This window comes from Motacilla alba, chromosome 9 (assembly GCF_015832195.1).
Source record: "Motacilla alba alba isolate MOTALB_02 chromosome 9, Motacilla_alba_V1.0_pri, whole genome shotgun sequence".
NCBI classification, from domain to species: Eukaryota; Metazoa; Chordata; class Aves; order Passeriformes; family Motacillidae; genus Motacilla; species Motacilla alba.
In genome coordinates, this window is record NC_052024.1 from 20753684 (window position 1) to 20780754 (window position 27071).

At 43.8% G+C, this 27071-nt stretch overlaps 1 protein-coding gene and 1 long non-coding RNA gene across 5 annotated transcripts in view; one reads left to right on the forward strand and one right to left on the reverse strand.

The window, feature by feature from the left end:
• The window catches only part of LOC119704533, a 26267-nt gene extending 9658 nt beyond the window's left edge, over window positions 1–16609 (reverse strand). Inside the window, exons 1-7 of one of the 4 annotated variants that reach the window (XR_005257992.1) lie at window positions 16359–16609; window positions 12292–12457; window positions 10629–10831; window positions 10236–10386; window positions 9874–10005; window positions 4243–4901; window positions 1726–2526 (exon numbers count right to left, since the gene is read on the reverse strand). This is a non-coding gene — a long non-coding RNA (uncharacterized LOC119704533). Of the gene's footprint in view, window positions 1–1725; window positions 2527–4242; window positions 4902–9873; window positions 10006–10235; window positions 10832–12291; window positions 12458–16358 lie in introns of all 4 variants that reach the window. The other 3 variants (XR_005257993.1, XR_005257994.1, XR_005257991.1) reach the window with 3 other exon arrangements.
• Window positions 16610–17384: 775 nt separating this feature from the next.
• Window positions 17385–27039, forward strand: TNFSF10 (TNF superfamily member 10). The gene is made up of 5 exons (XM_038146200.1): window positions 17385–17568; window positions 21084–21236; window positions 22687–22729; window positions 23424–23540; window positions 24263–27039. The coding sequence occupies exons 1-5, from the start codon at window positions 17446–17448 to the stop codon at window positions 24709–24711; spliced, it is 885 nt and encodes a 294-aa protein (XP_038002128.1). The 5' UTR covers window positions 17385–17445; the 3' UTR covers window positions 24712–27039.
• Window positions 27040–27071: the final 32 nt, after the last annotated feature.

Sequence of the window (27071 nt, forward strand, 5' to 3'; positions counted from 1 at the left end):
CACAGCTAATAAGGAAGGAGCCTGGCCAAAAAACCTTGCCTGTGTTTAATGACTCAGCCCTGCCCTCCTGGAGCCAGGAGAGAGCAGCACTGAACAGAAATCTTGAGAAATGTTGGGAAATGTTGGGAATTGTGCAAATCAGGACAGTTCTGCCCTTTAGCAAAACCCTGTTGAAGGTATCCAGACCTCACCAGCCAAAACCAAAACCCTTACAAATGAGGAAAAGACTACTTTAATGTGCTTTGAAGTATCCCATGAGTCTGAAGTTTTGTTTGCCCTGGGTGTTGAGAGTTTCAGTTCTGTTTTCTCTCTGGTCTACCTTGAGCAGTAATCATTAAAGGAAACAAGTCCAGCTGGGCAAGGTTGCCTGGTTCATACACTCTTTTACAGCCTTTATCAGGACTAACAAGAAATGATAAAACGTTGCAAACAACACACAGCCAGAGGTATCTTGATCCTGGCACTACCATTCTTAAAAAACTATTCTTCCACTAAATGCCTGTAATTTCAGCTTTTTTTTTTTTATAGCTGGGACTTAAGGTCTCAGGCATTTAGCATGCTTGCATGCAGCACAGCATGCAGGGCTGGAAATGCAGGCCCTGGGTAAAAGAAAATGTCTCCTTTCTCCAGCCTGGTCTGTTTTAACTCTGCAGAGGTGCCAGCCTGTCTGTGTTCCATCACCTCACTGGAGACATGCATGACACAGGTCATGCTGACCTGTCGCCACTCAGCTGGACTTGTCCAGATTTGTCTTTCTTTCTTTCTTTCTTTCTTTCTTTCTTTCTTTCTTTCTTTCTTTCTTTCTTTCTTTCTTTCTTTCTTTCTTTCTTTCTTTCTTTCTTTCTTTCTTTCTTTCTTTCTTTCTTTCTTTCTTTCTTTCTTTCTTTCTCACCCTGTTATTTCTCCTGCCCTTGTTTCTTTAGACATTTGTTTTCTTTGGAAACACTTTTCTGGCAGCAGCCACAGGTAGAGAGGAGGTTCAAACTGAGGGTGACAGGGATTTCTGTGAGGTCTTTGCAATAAGGTCGTGTAATAGTGTGTTTCTGCTAGAGGTTAAAGAGGTATGTATTTAAAGTGTTTTGTGAACTATTTATATGACTAATAACATATTCTCACCATAAAGAAAGCCATAAATGAATTGAGAGGCACAAGTATAAGGCATTTGTGAATTCTCAGTTTCACTGATAAAGCAAATAACCTGGATTTGCACTGTTAATATAATTTCAGGTTTTCTTATCCTATCAGAAACTTTTTTCCCCCAAAATATTTTCGCAGGGACAGAACTACAGAAATTTCAGTGCTGTGCTCAGCAGCAGTGCTTTCCAACTTGCTGTAGCTGCTTTCTGTGTAAGAATTTTGCTTTCCTTTGATCATGTATCTTAATTTGGGAATTAAGAATGAGGGACATTTGTGCTCTCAGTACTTAGGTTTGCTCCTTGCAAGATGTCACCAGTGTGGCTCTGAAGCCCATGCTCCCTGCTGAGGTGTGTAGGGAGGAAGGATCCAGATGCCCAGATCCCATCTGAGCTGCCTCTCTCTGCTTTTCACCACAAACCCTCTTTGTTTATGTGAAAGTTTGTGTTTACATAACAATTTGAGTTTACACACAAATATTTTCCACGGTGCAGCAAGCCAAACACATTACCTAACAACATTGTCCAGCTATCTGCAAACATTTTGAAGCCTGAATAATATTTGCTCAGTTCAAGTTTAGACCATACTCACCAAGAAAACTCAGGTGAGGCTTTCCAGCATGGTGACATCTTCCTTTTCTTCCCTTATACAAACAAGAATGTTCATTCCAATTAATGTAGTCTTCAGAGAAAAATAAAATCTGTATATGAACTCTAATAGCACAGGTAGATCTGCAGGGATTAACACTATGAAGGAGAACACTGTCAAGCATGTAATGATATTTTTCTGTATGTCTGCTACAGCTAATGCTTTTAATTGTATTTTCCAGTTTAATTCTAGTAGCCAAAGGCACGATGCACAAGGAAAATAAATGACAGGATCATTGGTATGTCCAAGTGCTTCTTCTACACATAAACAAGGCAGACAGCAGATATGAGTTGAGAAAGGAGATCGTTGTGTTGCAGTTTAATTCACTCAAGATTTCATCAAAATTAATTTTACACCGCAGGATGGAAAAACAGGCCTGGGAAATACATTGAAAATGTCAGGAGGGACAGGAGCCAGGGAATCCCCCTACACGTTACCATTTCCCACAAGTGTGAGAAGGCTTTGTCAGCAGAGGGACTGGGGGGAAATGGGGTCAGACAGAGCATCTTTCTGGGTGCAGCTCTCCGTTCCCTGCATGCCTGAGAGATTCCTCTGTGATTACAGGTGCAACTGGTGAAAGGCTTTTGAAACAGAAATGCATTCCTACCAACCTGACAGCAGCAACAGATTTAATTATCCATGCCCAGGGTTTTTTCAAGGCATCAGCCCTGCAAATACACTGGAGGTGAACTATCTTAGTACTTCCACCGGTGCTGCTCAGCTTGTTCTAATGTACCCAAGGAGCTGCAAAGAAATTATTTTGACTGTAAAACCTTGAGGGCTAAGATTATCTTTATGGGCTTAGACAAATACACAAACACATTACCAGAGTTTTGTTTTTAAGTCCATCAGAGCTGAAAGGTGAAATACGTCAAAAGACAAGTACTTTTCCTTGACTTTTAAGTCAAGGAAGGTTTTTTTCTGTTTCATCTACAAATCCAGCCAGAGTAAATAACTTCTACACTGCAAATAGTCATTAAACTTACAACTCAAGGAACCCTTGGCAAGTCTTCACCTGTTTTTTTTTAAAGCATTTTTTACTAACTATAAAGGAAAGCCTGTCTGTATTTGGCTTCTCCATAGATTATTTGGCCATCTAACCTAACAAAACCCTGCAGTGATACTGTTGATCACATCCAGTTTTGGAAAGCCATGCTGTGTTGAGAAGAGTATTTCCAGGCTGTGAGCCATAGAATGAGCCTGTTCCTGCTGCAGTTCATGAGGCTTTTGCTGTGAACTGGAACAAGGGCCGGCCCACATCCAATGCGAGGTCCCAAAGACACACACATTTCAAACCAAACCCCATCAGCTGTGAAAACAAAACATTTGGGGGAACTCCAGTCAGGGAGAAAGCTGCCAAAAGAAATTACTCTCTGTTTACGTGGAGCTGTTTGCATTTCTTGTTTTGCTCCGTGGCTGGCCCAGGGCAGGACAGGTGAATGCAGCTTCCTGGGGGGCAGTGGCAGCAAGCAGCTGAGAGGCAGAGCAGACCCTTGGCAGCATCCACCAGCCACTTCCTTGGTTTGCTGCACCCTAACATTGCAGAGCTTGTTCCTATAGACCCCTCACTGTATTCCTGAAGGGCACATCTTCCCCCAGTAATAATCCCATTAGCTGGGTGAGTCCCCAGCACAATTTGTGCCTCTGGGATTGCTGCAGGGATCACTCCTGTCCCTGGTATCGCAGGGCACAGCTCTGTGGTGTCTTCATCACCTGCACATTTACAATTTTCAGTTCAGGTCAGTGCCACACCAAGCACTTATTTACAGTCAGAAAGGAGGTGTTAGAAGGGATGGAAGGCAGATGTGTTTATCCAGTACCAGTGATTTCATAACAAGAAAGTCACAGCAAGTCATGACTGGATTATCTCAGCTGCCAGCAGCACAGCCCAAGTTGAGTTCCCTCCACTCAGCACATTCACAGCACTGAACTGAGCCAAAGCAAGGTTAAACTGCTATGACTAGGAAGAAGTACTTCAGAAACATATATATATATATATATGTGTGTGTGTGTGTGTGTGTGTGTGTGTGTGTATACACACACAAACACACACACACACACACACACATATATATATGTATATATATATATATGTTTGGGGTCTTTTGCCTTTTGAAAACTGGATTTCAAAAGTAGATACCACATACTTAAAAAACCTTTGTACTCCTTGGGGCACAAAGTTTCAGTCTGTGAAAGCATTCAGCTCCATGGTATGACCACAGGCTGACCTTTTTGCTGGTGCTGCCTTGTGTCAGGATAAAGCACAAATCCTTCTGGAGCTACGCAGCTCTGTCAGCATTGATACTGCTGGGTGAAGAAATAGTGTCTTAATCTGAGCACAGCCTAAAGCCTTTCTATTTGCTTCAGCCAAAGCTTCCTGCACATGAACATTTCTGCTCAAAAGATTAATATCTTGTTAGATAAATATTTAACTCTTACACCCTGCTCACTTTCTCTTACCCTTACAAGACTTTTGCACTCAGCTGTAACAGCTGAGACTCCACCAAAATGCAGAAATTAGGAGAGAAACTTTGGAAGCCAGGTTGGCTATTACTCCTTCTACTGACATAAAGCTGAGAAAAAGAAAAAGGTGAATACAAGATGTTTTAAAAGAACTGCAAATTCTCCAGGTCAGGGTAAATACACATTAAACATACACCAAACCTCTGCTCCAGGCTGTCAGAAACAGCAAAGTAACCTGACAAGAATTTTGGAGAGCTACATGCTTACCAAACAGTGAAAGGTATTTGCCTGAAACATGAACATTCTCCACATTAAGAAAGTGTAATAGCAGGTGTCCTACAGACAAAACATATATTTGTCTCAACTACAGCAGAACTCCATCTGGGGATGAATGTCACCCAGAGTATTTAAAGCACAATAAATCAAAGTTTTGCTAAGGGCACCAAACCAGGATTAGCATACACTGGGAGGAATTAGATCTGTAATATATACATATGTTTGAATGTCTGTTTGCAGGTTTAGGTAGGAGTGTGCATTCATTCATAGAATAGAATAGATGTCTACAGCCATACAAATAGGTCTGGAGCAGCACCATGTTCAAGGATTATCTGATTAGTAGGGTTTTTATGCAGTCTGCTTCTCATGACATTCCTTCCCTGTGAAAAGAAAGCAGAGGTTTGTCAATGCCTCAGTAATTCAGTCTTAAAAGACAATTCCCACCAAGTGGTCTTCAGGCATGAATTCTTCACAAGCCTTCCGTGGGGGATTGCGTTCTGGGATTTCATCCACCTGATGGTCTCCTTGAAGACAGGGACACAGCGTGGAAGAAAAGCTGAATAATGTGGCTACAGTCAGAGGAGAAACCTGACAAAGAGCCCAGCCTAGCTCTCAGGAGCTCTGAGCTGGCAGATCTCCCCTTGGTTCACATCTGCACCTGTCTGATGCAGTCTACAGAAACACCTCCTCAGAAACAGGTGAATAATCAAGCACAGATTCACAAATGTTTGCTTCTTAAAGAAAACAAAGGTAAGTTTCCAACCCTAAAAACTCCAGTAAGAAGTTCAGAGCTCAGAAAAACCCAAAAGCAAGGAGCACAAGATGTTTTCTCTTCAGACCTGTGGAGACCTGTCAGCCTCTCACTCTGAGGAGGGTGCTGCCATCAGCCAGATTTACCAAGAAATCATGAGGTCAGAGGGAATTTTCTTCTCTCTCCATGCTCTCCATCATGAGCAGTGACAAGAGCTCTGGGTCCATGGAGGCTGTTACAACACAGCTGGCTCTAAGGAGGGACATGAATAGAACCAATAACTCACAAATCTCATCTAGTGGGACACAGGTGAGCAGCAGCAGCTGCAGGGTCACACTGCAGACACATTCCCCAGTGGCTGTGTGCTTGCAAGTCATGCCTAAACATAGAGCATCACTGAACTGCTTTGTTCACATGAAAATCTGGAGTTAAAACACTATGTGACCTCAAGGATCACACACAGCCTAAGTCAGACCCACAGCAAGTCAGGATTACAAACAAGGAATGCAGACTACCCTTCAGGCCTCTCCTTTTGATTTGCTAAGTGCAAATGAAGCAGAAGTTACTGGGTTTTTCCTACAAATCTTGCCTCTGGAACATTTTTTAAATGTGGGGAATTTCCTCTATTGCATTTTAAGAACCATACGCTGGAGACCTTGGTAGTCAGCTGGCTGGCAATTCTGCCTCTCTCTGATTGAAGGGGAGACTTCAAGAGAAGGAAAGAGGTTATTAAACCTATTTTGATGTGCAACAGTTTCTTTTCTGCATAAGGCAGTGATGGCTCTGTAAATCACTGCCTCTGTCCTTCAAAAAGATTCAGTGTTGAAGAAAACTGACTCACTTTTAACACAAAGAAACTTAAAATCTAAAGCAACTTGCTGAGTGGTTGCACTCAGCCTCTCCCAGCTGTTTTTTCCTTGTGGCAGACCCAGCGTTAAAATTACCAAAGGGAACAGAATCAACCTGGTTCCTGCAACGCTGGTGTTGCCCTTGTTCTTCCTGCAATGTTGTTTTTGATTCTGGGAATCAGCAACCAGGCTCAGGGACATATTTATCAGAGATGGAGCATTGCTGATCCATACTCAGACTTGAATTTGAGTGGCATCAGCACCGGTCCTATTTGGGTGGGAGCCTGTTCCCACACAGCACTCAGGGAGGCAGGAAAGCTGGCACTGGTTTGTGGAGAGAAGGGGATTCTTCTGTCAGCTTAGGCAGATACAGCATCAAAACCCACCTCAGGAGCTTCAGTTCTGTAGTACTGGGGCTTGGCTCAGCTCTTTCCAAACAAAAAAGTGCCTCCTCAGCAGGCTGGAAGCAGTGCTTGGAAAGGGAGTTTGGACAAACCCTGTGTTCACATCTGCTTTTCTTTGTGGACTATGAAAGATAGGAAAACAGAACTATGAAAGATACATTGTAGTAGGACCCACGAGAGGTAATTTTAGATTATTAGCTTTAAAGCATTTATAACATAGTGTAGCTAAAGCTGATAGGTTAAAAAACACTTATAGTGTATTGTAATTAAGAAATAGTTAGCTTCTGATTGTGATAGCATGAATTATAACATCTGTATTGTCTCACCCTTCTCATAAGACTAAAAATAGCATGAAAGTTTTTTAAATGCCTCTCAATTACCCCATCTCTAAGTCAAAAACAATATAATCCAACATTTCTGCATACCAAAAAATCTCCTCTTGGCAGCTTCCATCTCCTGCTGCCATAGCCCTCCCCCAGACCCAGACCCCAGCCCTTCCCCTGGTTAACTCAGACATGCTGAATTCTTTGTGGGAATCTTCAAAGGGCTTCAGTGCTTTGTCCTGCTAATGATTTGCAAGCATATTATCACAGCAATCTCTGCTATCCCCGTGCAGCTATTGTGCTCCCTGGAGAATAAATGCCTGTGTAGCCATGCAAGGCAAGCACAAGAAAATAAACAGATTACTACTATAAATATTCAGGACATATCTGATTTGCCCTACCTGCACACAACCGTTTTCAGGACTGTGAGTAATTATTTCTGAAAGAATTTGATTCACTCTCAATGTGGCCACAGTTGGCAAATCTGAGCCGGCAGGAGGCATGGCAGCCTGGGGAGAGCTGCTGTGCATCTCAAGTGTCCCTGAGACAATTCCGAGCAAGGAAATAGGAAATGAACATAATAAATAGGATATGTATGGGGTACTTTAAAAATATTTCTAACTTCCTCCCTGTTAATATCTTGCAAGGACAATGAAGTTGCTGTTTCATAACCAGCTGCTAAAAAGGGGCTCTCTAAAGAAGCATCCCTTGCTTGTGGATACTTTAGAAGTTTTAAGTGATAGAAACTAAACAGCACCTCTTCCATGTGACAGAGGGGCAGTGGTGGTAAATGTTTCTTAAGAAGGCACATTGAAAAAAAGAAAATGAAGTTATGTACAGAGCTGAGCACTCTTTGGGTATTCACTGCCAACAGCTCTTGGGCAATCCTAACAACCCTTCTGTCTACACAGCACCTCACTGTCTTCTCTATCCTGAATTTAAATAAAGTCTGCATATCTATCAGCAATCAGCAGAACAGAAGCAATGGCAAACACGAGCTCTACAGCAGCCTCACTGCTCAAGCAAAGATTGCAATTTCACTCTCCATTCTCCTGTTTCAGCTGATGACAGTGAGTTCAAAGCTCTGATGTTAAAAACGCACATCTCCCTCATGACATCCACAGCCGAGCCAGAGATGCTCCCCCAGGCCCACTCTGAGCCTCTGTGCAAGGTGTCACATGGGAGAAGGATCTGTGCTCCCTGCAGATGTCCTTTACACAGCTGGCTGCTGGCAGGGAGGAACAGCAGCACATTTATTACACCTGGGTGGGTGTAAAAGCTGAGCTGGAAAGAGGTGTGTGAGGGGCTGACTCATTTTCCTAGCCTGGTCACTAAAGAAAGGGCAGCTCAGGCCACAGCTTTGGATGGGATTTCTTACCTTGCCCTGCAGCTCCTCACCTCTGAAGGAGGTCAGCAAAACCCTCCATGTGACCACACCACAAACCTGCCTGGGGAACTGAATTTTTCTTTCAAACACAGTGAAAAGAATTGGGAGCTGTAAATGGATATTGCCACGGGGATGGTCAAACCACCAGTTCAGGGAAGCTGCTGGTGATTTCTCTCTCTGGCCCCGGGTGAGACCTCCCAGAGGCTGTCCTGGTCCCTGGAAAGCACTTCCAGACCTGGCTGGTAGCAGAATCTGAAAGCAGGTTCAGCTGAGGCTCCGTGGGCAACTCCCTTCAGAGAACCTTGAAGCTAAACATTAAGCTTCTAGTAACAAAGAAAACGAAAACAAAACCAGTGATAACCTCACTGGAGGAAATAATCATTGTGTTTCTCATAAAGAGTGTTTTTCCCCAAAAATGAGTGTTACACAATAGGTAACACTAATCTCTTTGACAGGAAAGTTTCAGCAGCCTGAAAAGCACTCCTTAAAAATTTATGGCAGGGGTCATGAGAAAGCCATTCATCGACTCTTTTCCTTCCAGCTATCAACTCAAAAGAAGCCAGTGCCTGAAGATGAGCCAGATCCAACCTCTGCACTGACAAAAACACTCTGGAGTGGCTAAGGCTGGTGCTGGATGGGCAGCTGAGGCCTCCTCATGGCCAGGGAAGGGTCATCCTCACTCTGGCACTGGCTCCCACCTCTCCTTGCACTGCCCTGGGCTTGCGGGCTCTCTGCTGAGCCAGTCCTCACTGCTAGCCCAGTAGAGAACTTTCTGGTGTTTTGTGGGAATAATGAGCTGTACTGGCTCTGATGAGCACCAGAGCTGATCCAAGGTAAGCAGCAAGGCCATGGAGTCAGGAACAAGATGGGAAGGAGGCAGAAGTGGAGCTTTTTTCCTTTGAGAAGGGGTGAGCACACCTAACACCTCACTGCCTCTCCTAATCATCTCTCCCCATCTGTGCTTTGCCTGGAGAGATGGGTACCAGATCCTACCCAATTATCACATCCTGCTCCTGCCACTGACACCAACGACACCAACAGAGGGGGGAAAAGTTATTTTTGTGAAGCCATATAATCATCTCCTGGTGTTTTCCTTTCACAAGACTGCATCTGCATCATTAAGGTCCATTTTTTAAAATTAAGCCCTTGAGTCACACACCAGAAAAATCTCTGTGCTGGGAATGGCTCTCTGCTGCCAGAGTGATATTTCTCCTTTAGGTGATTAAGGACCTAATTGTCCCAAATATGTTACTGGACAGGAGCCTCAGAGAAGACAAGGAGATCAAGTTCACCTGCCTCCACAAGTCATAAAAAGGGACATATTATTTTAAGCCAAGGCAAGTCCCTTGGTAATTATTTTAATTAAGTCAGTCATGGAGGTATTTTTACAATCTAACTGTGCTGAAGAACTATTTTAGTGGCTGATTGCAGTCATCAATTATTTTTCAAGTGCCCTTTGGTGATAATTCTTCCTAGTTATACAGAAAATACTTTTGCATTTGTTCTTTTAATGTAAACATTCTGTTGCAACAGTTCCAGTTTTTTCTTATCCCAAACCCCACAAATCCTTAACCAGCTTAGCCAGTATATACCCAAACCCCAGAATTCTCTAGGAGATTAAAGAAGTGCAAAATCTTACCCAGTCAGGTAATACTGGGATGAAACACAGACCTCAAGCTGAAATCTTGCATATCTATTTATGCCCATGCAGCTTTAATAAGGGCCCAAACATCTTCCCCAGCCTTCTCCATGGCAATCTCACGGATTGATTCTGCCAAAACAAGTTTCCAGCATCCATCATTAAAAAAGAGTTGAAACTATTTTACTATTGCAAAATATTTTACAGGCAAATCTGGATTACTTTACTATCTGGGCTTGTTTTGAACCCCCAGCACATACTTTTGATCTATTTCCAGTCTTTCCTCCTTCACCATAAAATCTGATTTTTTTTCTCTTTTTCTTATTATACCTACAAATCTTTATAAAATGAAAAAAGTTCACCTATATCAAGAGGATGTCATCACATGGACATTTTCTTTGGCAGAAAAACTGGTTTAAGTGTTTCCTTCCATTCTGCTCTGCCCTTATGCAGTTTGTTGTGATTTTAACTGCGTTCCTGTGGAGGTTTGGTGTTGCTGCTGTGAAAAAACTCCTAGAAAAGCCAGAATCAACACAAACCTGTTAAAAAGTGGGGGTTTTACCCTTCCTCTATGACCTGTCTTTGCACAGTGCCCCCAGTGATCACTGTCCAGCACAGCACAGGAAGGGCAGGCCATGCTCTGCAAAGGACACCTTGGGACAAGTGGCTGCAGGGGGCTGTGGGGGGCTCAAGGCTTGCCTGGCTCTTTGGGGATTTGCAAAGCCTCAGACCCACTGCAGGACCCTTGAGCTCACCCTTCATGCCTCTTCTCCCTCCCTGCAAGGACCTGGTCGTGTCTCCTTTTCCCAGTTCAGAAACTGTGGCTCCACCAAAGGAGAGTGCAGAATTTGAGGGGCTTGTGTTTCCTGCTGTAGAAAGACCCAACAAGTCCACCTGGAATCCTCATCCAACGTGAAAGGGATTCCTGAATCCTGTGCACTCTGCTCTGAGGAGACACCTGGAACAAAGAAGGATGATACTCTGATAAGCTTCAAAGCACCTCTGTGCAATCTCATTCCTTCTGAGTGTTGACATCTTTTATTTTCAGATGGCCTTTATTTGCATTGCCTGAATCCCCTTTCTGGTTAATGGATTACTTAAAAACTCTGTGACCAGAGCACCACCACCATTGTGGTGGTGCTCAGACAAATAAGAGTAATGACTGAACAAAGTTGGAAACAAGTTGGGAATGTTTTGCCTGCTAAGATATGAGAAAGTCTCCAGGGTTTGTTTGGTGGCGTACTCCTGCATTAAGTTACATCTCAGGGCTAGCTAAAAATTAATGGAAAAAGACAAGTGGTTACCCAGAATAAGCAAATTGATTGCTGTGTAGCAATCACTAGCTCTTAAACCAGTGGGGTTTTTTTTTAAAATGTTACGTTCTCTAGTTTAAGATTTTTTGCATTAGATATTTATTGTCAGGAGCCTTTTCCAACTTCCTTCCAAGTAAATAAGGAAATCCTGCTTCAAAGAGCCCAGGGGAGTTTTTGTTATACAAGCTTTATTCCCAGACACTCAGGTTCTTGTTTTGCTAATCAATGTTAGCTTAAGTTGAAAATCCGTGAGAAAAAGCAAAAAAATCTTGGTCCAAGAGTAAATATACTGCAGCTCGATGAAGTACACTGCAGTTTGCTTTTAGTTAAATATTGTTATAGTTATAAATGTCTTTTTTCAGTTAAATATTACACAACTTTGGAGTAGGAGTGATGAAACTGAAATGCACACAGACCCAGGAGACTGCTTTGCTTTCTATTCTTCCTTGAGCTCTTTCTGTTTACTGAGTTTCAGTGCTCTACAAGCACAAGAAAACATCTTTCATCTGGCAAAATTTGCCATCTGTTATCAGCTCCAGATCAATTCATTCTCTGTTCTTGTGGAAAACAGACCCAGAGCTGTTTCCGTGCTCTCTCTGGCAGGAGCTATGGGGAATTTCTGCTCCCTGCCCTATAATCACCCATTTTCAGGACAGAAGGCAAATGCCTTCACAGTTAGGTGTCACTGAAAATACCAACTGGTCACCAAAGATGCACATACCCAAAATTCTAATATAATGCCTGCAATTGACATTTAAACAGTACCTTTATAACATAAAGCTCATGGATTGTTTATCACCACCCTGTGATTGGTATATTCACCATAGCCAAGGTTTCCTTCCAGCTTTGCTCCAACTAACTGATAACCCAGCAATCTCCACCAGTAATTCAAGTTCAGGGGTTCCACTGACTTGTATTTCCCACTCACAAGCCTCTGGACAGTCCAGTCTTGGACTCTAGATGAAGACAGACAGGTGTGTGACAGATGTTTTGCTGAGAAGAAGCCTCAAAAAAAAAAAGAAAAATTTCTCTGCATACACTGAGAACTGGCACCCTACAGAGAAATATTTGTTTTCCATTTTCAGTAGAGTTTAAAAGCACTTACCTATGGTAAAGAAAATCAAATTTCATGCTTCAAGGCTTAAGTTGATTGCATAGCAAGGCTTTGCTGTGTGCCAGGGACAATTCTTCCTCTCTGAAATGTTGTGGAGGCAGATGGATGTGTTATGGATCTCCTCCCAGCTCCCTCCAGAGCTCAGACTGCAATGAACCTATTTCAACATTATCACTTTGTTAGAGTAACACAGAAAAAGACTTAAGAGCATCTATAAACATTCCCTTTGCTCCCCTAGCCAGGGAGCATCACCTAGTGCTTCCCACAAGACTGGTTGTGTGAATAGGGAACAGCCACAAGGCCAGGTCCAGCTTTTGAATCTGCAGTTGAAAGGAGTTGCTGCTACTTCAGGGATCTCTGGGGAATACAGGAAAGCAGAGCCTTGTATCCCTTACAGTGAATACATATATTATTGCCATTATAAAGGTGATTCAATTATTCCAAAGTGACGGATTTAGAAACTTGTCTTTAACCGAAATCTTTCACTCTAAGACAAACAGAAATGTTGAAATGTGAGACCTTTCTGTCAAACAGAAACTCTCTGTTGTGGCATTCCATATCATAGTTAAAGCAATGACACAGAAATGATTTGTGTTAAAAAAACCCCCACTGTGAGAAGGAATTTTGAGTCAGGGCACCTTAGTGAAGCCAGCTGTATTCATTCAGTGAGTAACACGCGGGTGATTTCCTGGGATGTGCCTCATGACAATCCCTGGTGCTTGAGAGCTAAAGAAGTACTGGTGTTAGGAAAAGGGGGAATGGCTTCAAACTCAAAGAGGACAGAATTAGATGGGATATTGGGAAGAAATTCTTCCCTGTGAGGGTAGTGAGGCCCTGGCAGAGGGTGCCCAGAGAAGCTGAGCCTGTCCCATCCCTGAGAGTGCCCAAGGCCAGGCTGGATGGTGCTTGGAACAGCCTGGGATAGTGGGTGTCCCTGCCCATGGCAGGGGTTGGAACTGGATGAGCTTTATAGTCCCTTCCAACCCAAACCATTCAGTGATTTTATAATACAAAATCTCTCAAAGAGAGATTTCATAATAAGCACACTGAAAGGACAATGGACTTTTGGAAGTGCCCCTATATAACTGACAAAAGTTAAGAGCAAGCTTAAAATATATACAGTATATTAAGAGGCAAGAGGTATTTATTTTTGGTTAAGTATTTTCTTAACCAAAAAGGAGAGGTCCAAAGTTAGATCTGGAGTACGGTTTCTACAGCACTTTTGGACATGATTGTGGCATGCCCATGCAAGATATTGCCTGTTCTTTTAATAAATCCACTGCTTGGGGCATTAAAAGAGAGATGTCAGGTCTGACTAATTAAATTCATAGGTGTGTTTTGGGCCAGCCAAACCATTGCAGTTGTTTGTGTAACACCACAGGCCAAAAGGGTATTGCAGTGATAAATAGATCCTGATCCCATGGCGGTACAAATCACAATGAACTCATGGATTTGAGATGGTTTCCAACTGACAGTAAAAGAAGGGGTTGGAATCTGGCACAGTGACCATGAAGGAATGAACAAACCACAGGAGCCAGATGTGATGTGTCCAGCACATGTGCAGGGCTCAGGAGCACACTGCAAGGTTAACCCTGTGCTGCCTGCTCAACTGGGGGGGCTCGGCAGGGTGAGGCTGTTCATGACCTGTGCTCTGAGGCTGAGGATGGCAGTGCCCCAGAGATGAACTGGGAGGCTGCAGAGGTGGGCAGGGACTTCCCTTTCCCTTCAGGAAGGAGACAGGAATTTCCCACTGTGCTCTCAGAGCCAAACAGTCAGCGGGAACTGATAGCTGGAGTAAAGTCCAAACCAAGAGCAGCATTCAGGTGTCTGCTGGGGGGAAGGAGGAGCACTGCATTCCCCCTCTGCAGCTACAGCACTGTAATTACATGCTGTGGTGAAAAACACGGCCCCATTTGCTGCTCAGCAGAGAAATCCAAGTCCAGAGGTGCTACGTACCAGAAAGTCAGCTCTGCTTTGTCTGCCTTGGAAAACATCCTCTCTGAAAACACCTTCATCACCCCCATCCCTGCAGTCACTGAGGAATGAGAACTGAAGGACTTTTTCAAGTCACTCTTCCTTCATTTTTACACATTTCCAGAACCATTTTACATTCCTACTGGTCACACTCTGGGGACAAGTGTGGCAGGTCCCCTGCCAGGCGTTTCCTTGACATGCCAAGTGACACATCCTAAGTCCACAGGACAGATTAAGGTTTATCTCTAATCAAATGGCTCACTGGGAAGGCTTTAATAGGATGAAGGAGCCAGGAAGTATCAGAGGTTTTGCTGGGGAGATGCCCTGGTCTAGCACTACACAAACACACGTGACTTGGCTCTGTTTAAGAGCATGCTAACACCATTCCTTCCCACTGGTGTCAATGCCCCAGCTTTACTGTGGCAAAATTTCATCAAAACACTCATTTTCAACTCCTGGAACCTTTAAAACAAATTATTTTCAGTATAAATTTAAACTTATTAGAGACAAAAATTAATTTCAGAAGTGAGCATTGAAAGTAGCAAAGATTTTCCAGTGCATGCAATGCTGAAAAAGGATGGAGTTTCACTTTTGGAATATCCTATGTCAGTGTGGAAAAAAACCTGTTTGTCATTGTACAATGAAATTTTCAGATCTTAAATCTTCAGAAAGATAGTGAACTCATAATCTTTTGAAGAGATGGATTTGAGTGTGCTTTTCCCATTGCTCTTTTCAAATCACACTCCATTTATTTTGCCTTGCAAGACTGGCACTAATTAAATAAGTATTAAATCAGAAATACCCGTGGAGGATTTTAAATGATGGGTCAGGGGGACACAGACTATGCCTGATAGAGGGCAACAAAATGAGTATATGGATCTTGAAAAAATCTTTCCTCAGTTGGTATGTTAACCTACAAAATAATTCTGTTAAAAAGAGAAAGCCATGAATGGGTCATAAAAACACATAATCCAAACCAAGTCCTGACTGTGAACAATCAGGTAGTGCCCTGGCTCTCTTTCACTTTTGTTTCTGTTCTTTTTGAAAGGAAACTTCCTCCAATGAGTTTGAGCACCTCCCTAAACAACTAGAATGAATAGCCACAAAAACTCCCTTCAGCAGGCAGGAATTGGCATCCAAGTTAGCTTGCCACTTTTGAACTGATTCTAGTTACCTTGCCACTTTGGAACTGATTTTAGTTAGCTTGCCACTTTGGAACTGATTTTAGTTAGCTTGCCACTTTTGAACTGATTCTAGTTAGCTTGCCACTTTGGAACTGATTCTTCACACAACTCTCTCAGATGAAATTTCATTCTTAGGAATTTATGAACCCTGATAAAGCAGAAGGAGTCCAAAGTATCACCCTGACTTTCCTGAGAAGTCATAGGAGGGGACCATGAGATCACTTTTGAAAGATGTTAATCTTCTCCATCTGACATATGTGTTGGAATTACCCAGATCTGAACTGTTTTGGCATGCAAATTAAATGTCTCAAAGCACCAGACAAATAAACTGTCTGCTGCCACGTTGAACAGGGATTGGGGGATTATTTTGCTACATTATGATGGAAGAAAAAACAATTTTACTCTAAATGGATGAATACAATGCAGTTACACCCTCTAAAGATGACCTCAACAGTCAGGGGAGATTTTGATTTTCATTTTCCTCTGTAATTATACTGAGAACTCCCACCTGCATCCTGGCATTCAGGTGTTGAACAGGAGCCAAAATTTCATCACATTCTGCAGCCAGCAGCATGGAAATGACCTGACTCAAATGTCTGCACTTGGATTTGAAATCCCCCTTTTCCATGGCTGCACAGCCAGCAGAGGTGCTACCTCTGCTGATTTAAAAGTGCCAGCAGATGGTTATGGATTTGCTTACAACCCAGTCTGTGTGAGGTGAAGGAATCAGAACCCCAGGGAAATTTAATGGACACACCCTGAAGCATGGACATGCCTTTGGAAAACATCTATCTGGGCAGAACAGTTTGGAGAAAAGCTTGCAAGAAGGAGCCTTAGAGGTTTGAAAACCAACCAAACAAACCCCAAAGTACCATTAGATAAAGAAAGCTCAAAATATACCTGATGTCCATGTACTGTGGCAATAACCATGTCATGACCAGGGTGTAGAAGCACTGGCAGCACTGGGAAGGAGCTCCTGGCAGCAGTTATTGGCTCACAAGCACCTTTCTGTGATGTTCCAGCTCCACAGGAGAAGCTGCAGAGGACAGAACATGAATAGGGCAGCTCAGGAAGGACATGGAGCTATTGGAGTGAATCCAGATGATGCTCAGAGGGCTGGAGCGCCTCTCCTGTGAAGAGAGGCTGACAAAATTGGGTTTGTTCAGCTAAAGAACAAACTGCAGGGAGTCCCCAATGCAGCCTTTCGTACTTGAAGGGGGGCTTATAAAAAATATGAGGACAGACTTTTTATCAGCACTTTCTTCAATAGAACAAGGGGCAATGATTTAAAACTGAAGGAGCGTTGATTCAGATTAGGAATAAGAAATAAGTTATTTACAATGAAAATATTTTTATATTTAGGGTGGTGAAAAACTGGCACAGGTTGCCCAGAGAAGCTGTGGATGCTCCACCCATGGAAGTGCCCAAGGCCAGGTTGGACAGGGCTTGGAGCAGCCTGGGATAGTGGAAGGTGTCCCTGCCCATGGAGGGGGGGTTGACGAGCTGAACTTTAAGGTCCTTCCAACCCAAAGCAATCTGCGATTCTAAAACTCTATTACACAACCTGAACTCAGGAAACTCCGTGCCTTTCTGCGCACATAACCAGAGCTTTAATGCCTTTAAAAAAACCAGCTTCCACCGTTCTCAGGTGGCAAACTCTCAGAGAGTTTGCTCGGAGAGGCAGCCGAGAAAGAGAGCGCATCTTCGCAGCGACCCCGCACTGCGGGGAGGCGGAGAGAGCGGCGGCTCCCGGGAGCACAGCCGGGGAAGGCGGGGAATCCATGGCGGGAAAGCAGGGCCAGCACGGGGGGGAGCCGAGGAGGGGAGGGCTGGAGCAGAGAGGAGGGAGGGCCCGGCCGGGGGAGGGTCCCTGCGCGCCGCCCCGCCCGCTCCATCCCCCGGCGGGCCGGGCCGAGGGGGCTGCATTCGCCGCGGGACAGCGGCCGTGAGCCCCCGCAGCCCCCGGCCCGGCCCTGCCAGCCCCACGATGCTGCCGGCGGGCGGCCCCAGCCCCGCGCAGACCTGCGGGGCCGTGCTGGTGGCCGCCGTGCTGCTGCAGTCCGTGTGCGTGGCCGTCACCTTCCTGTACTTCACCAGCGAGCTCCGACAGGTCTGTGCGGGGGCTCGGCGGCGGGGGGAGCCGCGCTGCCCGCTCTGTGCCCCGGGACGGGCCGGCTGGCTGGGCGGGGGGATGCGAGCGGCATCCCCGGGCCGGGCCGGGCTGAGCCCCGCGGACAAAGAGCTCCGCTCGCCGCCCTTTGTGTGCGGCGCGGCCGGGCCGGGGGTGTGCGCGGGGAAAGGAGCTCGGAGCCGGGGCAGATGCGGTGTCAGGCTCGGGAGAAGCAAGCTCGGCGCTTTCGCAGGAAATGTGTTTCACATTAGAGCGCAAATTCGCCGTCTCATCACTTTGGCGGTGCGGGAGGGCTCAAGTGCCTCGTGGATGCTTCCCGTAGGATCATACATGATTTTCAGACTGTGACTAATCCTAAAGGAACTGCACCAGACGGCAAACACCGCTGCATTCTCCAGAGTAACTTTTAAAGTACCCATTGTGTAGTCTAGATGCTTTGGTCTCCTTGCAGCCGCCCTTGAGGCCTGGCAGCTGCTGCTTAACTCTTCCCTCTTCTTGGGAAGGATTATTTACACTCCAAGAAGGTTGAATTTAGTTGACAGTCCACTGTGTGTGGTCCTGCTTTTCAAGGAGCCTTGTTACTCGGGGTTTCCATGAGTGTCTTACCCCAAATTGACTGTCCTGCTGTGCCTGGATGTTGCTACTCCTGGCACACAGGTAAACCTACCTGCAGGTAAGTGTTCTGTACATCTACAGCCTCAGCAAATATTGCACAAAGGTAAATTACTACTGCATATAAGCATCTAGTAATGCGTAACTAATTACATTTTTAATAATGTAGATATGGATATTATGCTATGTATGCATTTTTTCCACATGAGATTTAATATGTGGAGCCTTCTGAGATGTCAGAGTTCTCTGTGAGGCAGTGTTCTGCAACAGGAGCCAATGCTCATACTTTCAAAATGTATAAAACAGATTTTCCTGCTGAATTTATAGCTGTGGCTGTCCAGTGGGGGAGTCACAGAAATGTGCTCACTTTTTGAAATCAGGTTACATGATTGCTAATGAAGAAAAATATATAAAGGCATCCTCCTTTCCTCATGCACATGGTTCAGAGTCCCTTGCTCACAAACGTGCCAATCTAAGTAATTAGTAACCACACTTATCTTTTCCTTCCTTCTATTCAAACATGTACACCTGGGACACAACCACATCCCAGGGACTTGCCCAAAATACAACTCAGAGTTTCTGAAGAATAACAAGCCTGCATTTGTTGTGAAGGGATAAATCTGTCCAAACGGAAGATGTGCTGGACTGCAAACAAAGGTTGCTGGCTCTGGAGGGGGGTACCTTAACCACATATTCTTGCATTTGCCATTTGGTGCACAACAAACAGGAAAAAACTCATCTAGACACAGCCTGCTGCTCCACATCCACCTGGTGCATGTGGAATAAATTTCTGTAGATAAACTGTGATTTTTGTCTGCACATTTTTATTCCCTCCTTTTTGTTCACAATGCCTGCATTTCTGCACCTTCACCAAATTACTGTGGCTGCACAGACCACAGGTACTTCTATCTTTACAAAAAGCATGCTGGTAACTAGCAGGGATTGTCCACTACAGCTGTAGTAACCTGATTAGGACTTGGATTATGACATTTGTGTAAATGTTTTGCTTTAAGAGGAAGTACTGAAACAATAAAGTTCTGATGCTTCAGGATACAGGGCTACGAGGAAAACAACCTCAGGCTTCCTCCTTTTTTGAAGACATTCCAGTAACCCCTCCTGACACAGGAGAGAGGCTCTACAGGCTGATTCCTACAGCAGTTGTGTCCTCAAAAGGTTCAGTGCTGCAGATAAACCTCATTTGAGTAAATCTTACAAGAGAAATCCCAGTCCCTTGGTTCCATAACGTGCTGCTGCAAGGCTGCATTCCCTGAGGTTTCAAACTGCATACAGAGTAGGGTTGCAGTGCCAGGAGGATAAAGCTGTTTGGGGGAAAAGTGAGCAAGTAAGGTGGAGGCAGAGGCACAGGGCTGTTTGCTCCCAGATGGGAGGGCTGAGCTGTGACAAGTCTGCAGGAGAATAAGCAATAACCTCACAACTTGCCTATGCCTGGCTTTTTATCTTGAACTCGTCAAACTACTTTTTTTGTAGAAGCTCATTGTATAGTTAAATGGGTCAGAGCCTGCAGTTTCACCCTAATGAGCACATAATAGCAATCACTTTGAGTTCTTGAAACCTGATTTAAAAATACCACTGAACTCCTTGGCAAAGACACAGAAACCCTCACAAACACTTGTAGTGGGGTCCCTTTTCTTTCTGCTGCCTGCAAAATACATACTTTCAAGTGCTAGCTGAAGCTCAGTGGAATCTGCTGCTCCAAACTGAAGGTGGGACTTGAAGGGGGTGAAATCTCCTCCCCCTGTAGCAGGAAATCTCTTCCTAAACACCTTTGTTTTCTAACAGCCAGGAAAAGCATGGAGTGTGAAGGAGAAAATTCACCTGTTGCTTTCAATACTCCAGTCTCAAGGCCAGCTAAAAACTGGTGTTTGTAGGAAAAAATGCATCTGTTTAGCAAACCAAACCAAGCTTCTTTAACACAACAAAAGAGGGAAATTTAAATGTTACTGCCAGGATTCCATCTGAATGCTTTGCATGTTTCTTGCTGTTCCCTCCAAGTTCCCCTAGTGCTTTGCTGGCTCCACAAGGCTGACCCGTGTGTAGCTGCTGCAGCAGGAGCCCAGTTCAAAGCAAACAAGGGCTGCTCTCAGGTTCTGTGCTCCCACATTAACCAACAGCGCCAGCTGGAGTCGCATCCGCAGGGAGCTGGGAGAGAGATTTCCACCAGGAAAACCCTCCCGGTCAGATTCCCTTGGAGCCAAAAGGAGTTTTGCCAATCTCTTCAATCTTTGCAGAAAACAAAAATGTTTTCTCCATGACTAGAGAATAGATATTTGATATTTTCATGTCAAAAACATCCAGCATTATGATTTCATTTGGACTTTGTTTGGACTTGTCATTTCAGTTGTCTGGATTATTAGGACAAATGGTGTTAGGAGAGAGCCCAAACTGGATACGGGGAGGATATGGTACAGATATATATAACAGCAAAAGTCTGGATTATAAATGCAATTGGCTGAAAAGACAGCATAGAAAACACTTTTGAGTTCTAGTATTTGATTTCATCCTCAATAATTTGTTTAAAAAACAACATTGTGCTAAATAAATGTTTCTAATGCAGAACTAGAGAATCCAAAGAGTTTGCAACATCGGGCTGTTGAATTTTCACAAAACCTATTAATTTGAATACTGCATACCAGATTTATGTCCATGCAGATAATGCAAGCATATTTTTGCATGTGAGGCATGCCCTCATATTTAAATATGTCAGATCAGGATGAACTAAGTCCTCTTGTTGTTCATACAGCTCTGCTTGCACCATGCTTCAGAGAAAAGAAAAGTGTGTTTCTTAGCAGTTAGTGAATATAGTGACACAGCACAGCTGCAAACACATGGATGAGAAAGCCTGGCTTTTCCCTCTGCTGCAGCTCCAGGACTCGTACTCCAGGAGCGGCATCGCTTGTCTCACCGGGGAGGAGATCGGAAATTCCATCCAAAACCTGGAGCTCATCGAGAGTGAAGACAGAGAAGCTGATCCCTGCTGGCAAGTAAAGTGGCACCTGGGAAAGTTAATTAAAAAGGTATTTGGGAGCAGTGTGCTTGGTGCTGTTACAGCTGAAGGAATCCTAATAACAGAATAAAGGAAGCTCAGATTGTTTCGTTGCAAAGCAATTGTCAGGCCACAGCTCCAGCTGCAGTGCTTGCACTGAAGCAAAAGGAAAAACAACCCATAAAAGTGTTTTCACTGCATGCAGGAAATAATAAAGCAAAGACTAACAGCTTTTACTAAGCAAATTCCAGTGGTGGGTTGGCTTATCTGAAATACCTCAGGGTAGAGGGTTTCTACCTGATCATACTGATCATGGTGCTATCAGAGCTGTCACTGCCTCTTTGGAAAAACAGGGAGACTGGGGAGAGAAAATGAGATTAAATGCAGCACAGGGAGAGGTACAAAGGTGCCTAAGGAGTGGTCCAGTCATGAGCTGTGTGATGCAGTGAGGGAGGAAAGAGCAAGTAGGCACACAGCATGAGGCACAGCACCTTCCCAAAGAGCACCTCCTGCGTGACTTACACACAATACACATCATTTTGGCTACAAAGTCAGTCTGGCTGAAAAATCACAGGGGCTAAAATCCTCTGGAATGGCTTTCAAAATCCCATCTCCAGCACATAAACAAGCTCATCCACAGAAATTATCTTCTGGCTGAAATTTCCTGGCAAAAACAGAACTTGCAGTCCAAAAGAGATTCTCTATTTGTATTCAGAGATCTTGGCTCCTTTGGTGGAAGCTCTGCCAGTGAAGTCCCTGAACTCCTGCACAGAGAAAGCATTGTTTTAGTTGGTGGATGTTTACATATCTAATATACCTCCTAGCTCCCTGAATGCTTAGAAAAAGGTAGGCTGGGTGCCAGAAATAAGTTACAGTTACGATAATACTACTATTACTGTTAGGATAGATGGATAAATAGAAATGTGGCAGGACAAAAGCCATCAATTATTGGCAATACAGGCCTTACTAGCCACCCAGGTAAATGATCACCACACTTGCTGCTGCCCCACTGTCCATACCAAACTGGTTTGTTTCAGCAGTCAGCAAACAGTTATGAAGAAGGGGAATGCACAAAGTAAAATATGCTGGATTAAGAGCTTAGATAGATAGGAAGAGGTATAAAAATAAATGAAATTTACTTTCTCAGGTCTAAGACCGGATAGTTTACTCTGCTAACTATTCTGCAAATGGAAGCTGGTGCCTGGACACTTCTCTTATTTGAGAGAAGCAAAAGATTCAGATTTTTCAATAGACTTATGCCTGAGCTCTTGAAAATGTTTTCCTATGCTTTTCATCACCTAAAAGATGTAAACATAGAAATTCTTTATTACAACAAACTAATAGGTGCTTTTTTCCCCCTATTTGCTTGTTGATCAAATCCAGAATCCCCTTTATTCATGAGTAGAAAAAAGTGTGTCTTTCTCCTGCCCCTGTCAGCCTCAGCTGACAAGCTAATTCACTTTTACTGTGTTTGTTGGCAGATGATGTCAAGAAGCTACGAGGAAAACATATCTGCAATCAACGGTATTGTAATAATTTTATTATCTGTGGTAAAAAGGAGCTGCTAGTGGCACTTGATGTGTAATGACTTGATTTTTTACAAGTGCAGAAAACTGGCATCAAATTCTTGTATGATCTAGGATCTTGTACTGGCATCAAGTCATCAAAAGATGATTACTTATTACTAGAAGGTAAAATTTTTTCAGGAGCCAGAATCACTGTCAAGTGGTTAGGGCAAGGTAACCAAGGTGCATGCAGAGGATTCAACCCCTAGATCTCAGTCCAATGTCTATGGGGGATGTTTAAAAAGCCCTCCCAGTACCCCAGCTCCTGGAACATGCTGCACAGAGCTGCAGAGATCAGTTAAGGAATCGCTCTGCTGAAGCTCACACTAAAGATGTTGAGTGAAAGCATTACAACCTCCAAGTGGAAATTCACAGGGAAATTAGGAATATTTAACCATAAAATTGAGTACTATGGGTTATTTTGTCAGTAATTTGAAGGCAGAGGGAGGAGAAAAAGAATAAAGAGGCACATAAAGACGTTTCATGAGCAAGCGTGAAAGCAGAATTTGAGCCTTCTTAGCCAATAATCAGCCCTCACTCTATGATCCAGTCAATTAAAAAGTGGCATAGCTATTCCTTAAAATCAAGTCAGGTGGAATAGATGTGCTTTCTAAAGTCCTTGCTTCTGATGTGGGGTTTCTTTTTCCTTCCAGTTGAAAGGACTCTGACACTGCCACACACGGAGGGGCAGCAGCCGCGCGGTCCCGTCCGCAGGATCGCGGCGCACCTGACGGGCAGCAGCAGCAGGAGGAGCTCCCTGTCCTCACGCAGTAAGGAGAAGCCTTTAACCACAGTTAAAGACCACAGAATTAATTAAATCACTCTCCCATTGCTAGCCTCAAAACACCTGTTAATACTTGTATTGAGTTAGTAGTGGGAAACAAATCATCCTGTCCCAGGCACTGGGTTTTTTCTGCTAATTCCCACCAAACAGAGAGAAAGCCCATTTCCTCTGGATACCTCCCTAGCTCTTCTTTTGGAACCCTCATTAGCGGGGAAAAGAACTTTAGATGTCCTTCCTAGTGTTATTTAGATGTCTTTCCCCGTGTTAAGTTTTCCTCATTTCTTTCGTCTCCTTCTGTCGGTCGTGCGAGTCCCAGCTGCTATGGTGACAGACCTATTAGAAATGTGAGACAGACAGGAGAGACTTGACATTCAGGCCATGTTAATGAAGGGCTTGCTTGGCTTTCTGCAGCCTCAGAGGGTATCAGACACTAATAGATATTTTCACTTTGTTACTAAGTAAAAACATCATTTTCCCCCCTTATTTGGGAGCACAAATATTAAAAATAAAGGCAGTTCATAATAACTCCCACATAAAGCTTACTTATGGACCATCAAATTGTTGTGAGAATGGACCTAATGAACTCTGGGAAGAGCAGATTTCCTTACTTTGTTATTAAAAACCAGGCTCCTCAGCTAGCAGGCACTTGACTTCACTACCTGTTTTTTAAGTTATCATTTCTTTTTCTCTTTTTTTTTTTTTTTTAAGTAAATCCCTTGCCCAGAAGAGGAATTGGACACAAAATAAACAACTGGGAATCATCTAGAAAAGGCCACTCCTTCCTTTACAACGTGGAGCTGAGAAATGGAGAGTTAGTGATACCCCAGACGGGCTTTTATTACATCTACTCACAAATTTACTTTCGCTTCCGTGAAGACGAGAACGAGGACTCAGACGTGTTGGGACACATCAGAAACCCCAAACAGCTTGTCCAGTATGTTTACAAACTGACTAACTACCCTGAGCCCATTTTGCTGATGAAGAGTGCAAGGACGAGCTGCTGGTCTAAAAAGGCGGAATATGGACTTTATTCCATCTATCAAGGTGGTGTGTTTCAGCTGAAGAGAGAGGACAGGATTTTTGTCTCTGTCAGCAACAGTGACATAGTTGACATGGACAAAGAAGCAAGTTTTTTTGGAGCCTTTATGATCAGTTAGAACATGAAAATCATGATCCCAAACGGCTCAGTTTTTTCTAGTCAGGGACAGAATTCCTATAAAATAGGGGATCATGAGCCAAAGCTGTATCAATACCAAAAAGAGCAGACTGCCCTTTCTCAGCGCACTCACTGCGTGGCAAGTTCTGTCCCAGCAGCCAGGAAGAGCAGCAGCAGCTGGCTGTGGGTGGCAATGCTCTGTGCAGGCACAGGCAGCCAGGCTGGGAATGTGTGAGCATTTCACAGCCCTCAGGTGATCCCTTTGGCCAGAACCCCGGGCAGGTAAGGGCTCACCAGCAGCAGAGATGCTGCAGCTGGCTGGCTCAGCTGTGGCACGAGGGGTGGCGGATGCTCCAGGCCTGGTTACTCAAGGCTGAGACTGGATATCAGATTCTATTTGTGCTCTCCATTGGGACCCTGTCTGGAAGATATCAGGAACCTTTGTACATACTGTGCCCAAGTGCCTGTAGAATTTCTCCCGAAGATTTTTGAACAGGAGTTTTGCAGAATCTGCACATCTTCATCTCATCTTAACAAAGCACTTAAGCACCTAATTAATTTTAAGCACACAAACAGTCTGACTACACCAGGGTATCCACATGCTTGAAATTAAGTATGTGCTTAAGCATTCTCCAGGATCGTGTCTTGAGTAAACACATTTGTCTTGTGCAGGATATTGTACATAAGAACAGCTGCTGGAATGGCACTGAAGAGCTTTTGAAATCAATCTGTGTTTTGATCAACATTTTGTAACAGTGCCTATTTACTTAATTACTTTGCTGCAGACATCTCACCAGGCTCCCAATAAGTTCAGTAATGCAGTTGCTGTTACAGTTGTTGACAGCAAGAACTGGATCCAGGAAAAAAAAATGGTGGGTTGAATTCTGTGAGAAATTTGCAGCAAGTTAGGCATGACAAGATTCTTCCATGTTTATTTGTACTGGTCTGTGTTTGGTAGGATGTAATGTAGAATAACACACCCCAATGACTAACATTTTAAGGAATACAGGCACAACTATCTGTACTTACAAAAATGCTGCTTATTTAGATAATGCTGTAATTATTTGATTTAATTTTTTAGGAATGGGTGGAAAAATTCCACAATGTTTTTTATAAAATACATTTTTTTAAAAATGAACAGTATATTTTTTAACTCCATGGAAATGACTATTTTGTATTAAGAGGATTTGAAAGTTTAGACTGTACGGGCTCAATGCACAGCAAAAGTCAGGTAGTGTAAATCAGCACATCTGTAGCATTGTCAGTGGAAGAATAGCAAATTGCACCATGGATGCATTTTGCCCAGATTTGCAAGAAACAGTGGGAAAGGTGGAAAAAAAAATGGAGGGAAAGGAAGACAGTTCTGCAAATGTTACTTGTGATGGCAGGATAAGGTCTGGCTATTTTTTGAATACACTGGGGTTGCCGTGGGAACCCTCCCATTCACCTGCATGTTGTAATTAAATCACAGCAGCCCCTGCACATGGGCCTCACCAGTAAACAGGCATGCTTCATCTTCCTGCCCATCAACAGCAGGGGATTAACAGACACAGCCCCTGTCTTTATCTGGCCATTCGGACAAGCAGGGACCCTGGCTCCCTGTGTTGGAGCAGCAGGAGAATTTCAGGAATACCCTTCTTTTGGCAGGTTAGAGCCAAGAAACACACCGGTGTAAGGTGAAAATAATGAGGTTTAACTTCTGCCTGCTGTTTAATAGTGTCACACGTGCTGTGTTCAGTGGCAATCAAATATGTGAAATTCTTCACCATTTACTGGAACACTTTGGTTTTCCTCCTTCTCAAATCATCTGTTTTGACAGAGAACAGAAAGCATTTCTCCAATTTTCTCTCTGATTTCAGTATTTAATTCGGAAATTTTCTCACAGCCAGAAAGGCTGGAGAACAGAGCCATTCCCTGCATACCTGTATGTCTGTTACCTTGGAGAAATGACTTTTGCAGGTTCTCCGTGCAGACGGACTGGGCTTGGTGATTGCAGCACAGGACTGACCCCTGCTATCAGATTTGATCCCTGCATGCTGTGCATATTGCAACACGAATCACACCAAATAGTAATTTTCTGAGTGATCTGAAGGCATGTTTGCCAGTTCTTATCTTGGGGGAAGATTATCAAGGGATATCAGCCAGGACACCTTTAAAGAAGAATGGAAAAATATAGCAAGTTCTGTTTGTGCTGTGTCCTGACTCACACTTTTCATCTCACTTTATGCTGAATGACATATGTAGCAAATTTTTATAGATTGCATTAACGTGTGAATATTGTAAATTTTTCTACATGACTTTTATATAAAATGTTTTTACTAAATAGTTATTTAGTCTCACAGTGATTATTGGTGTCATCCT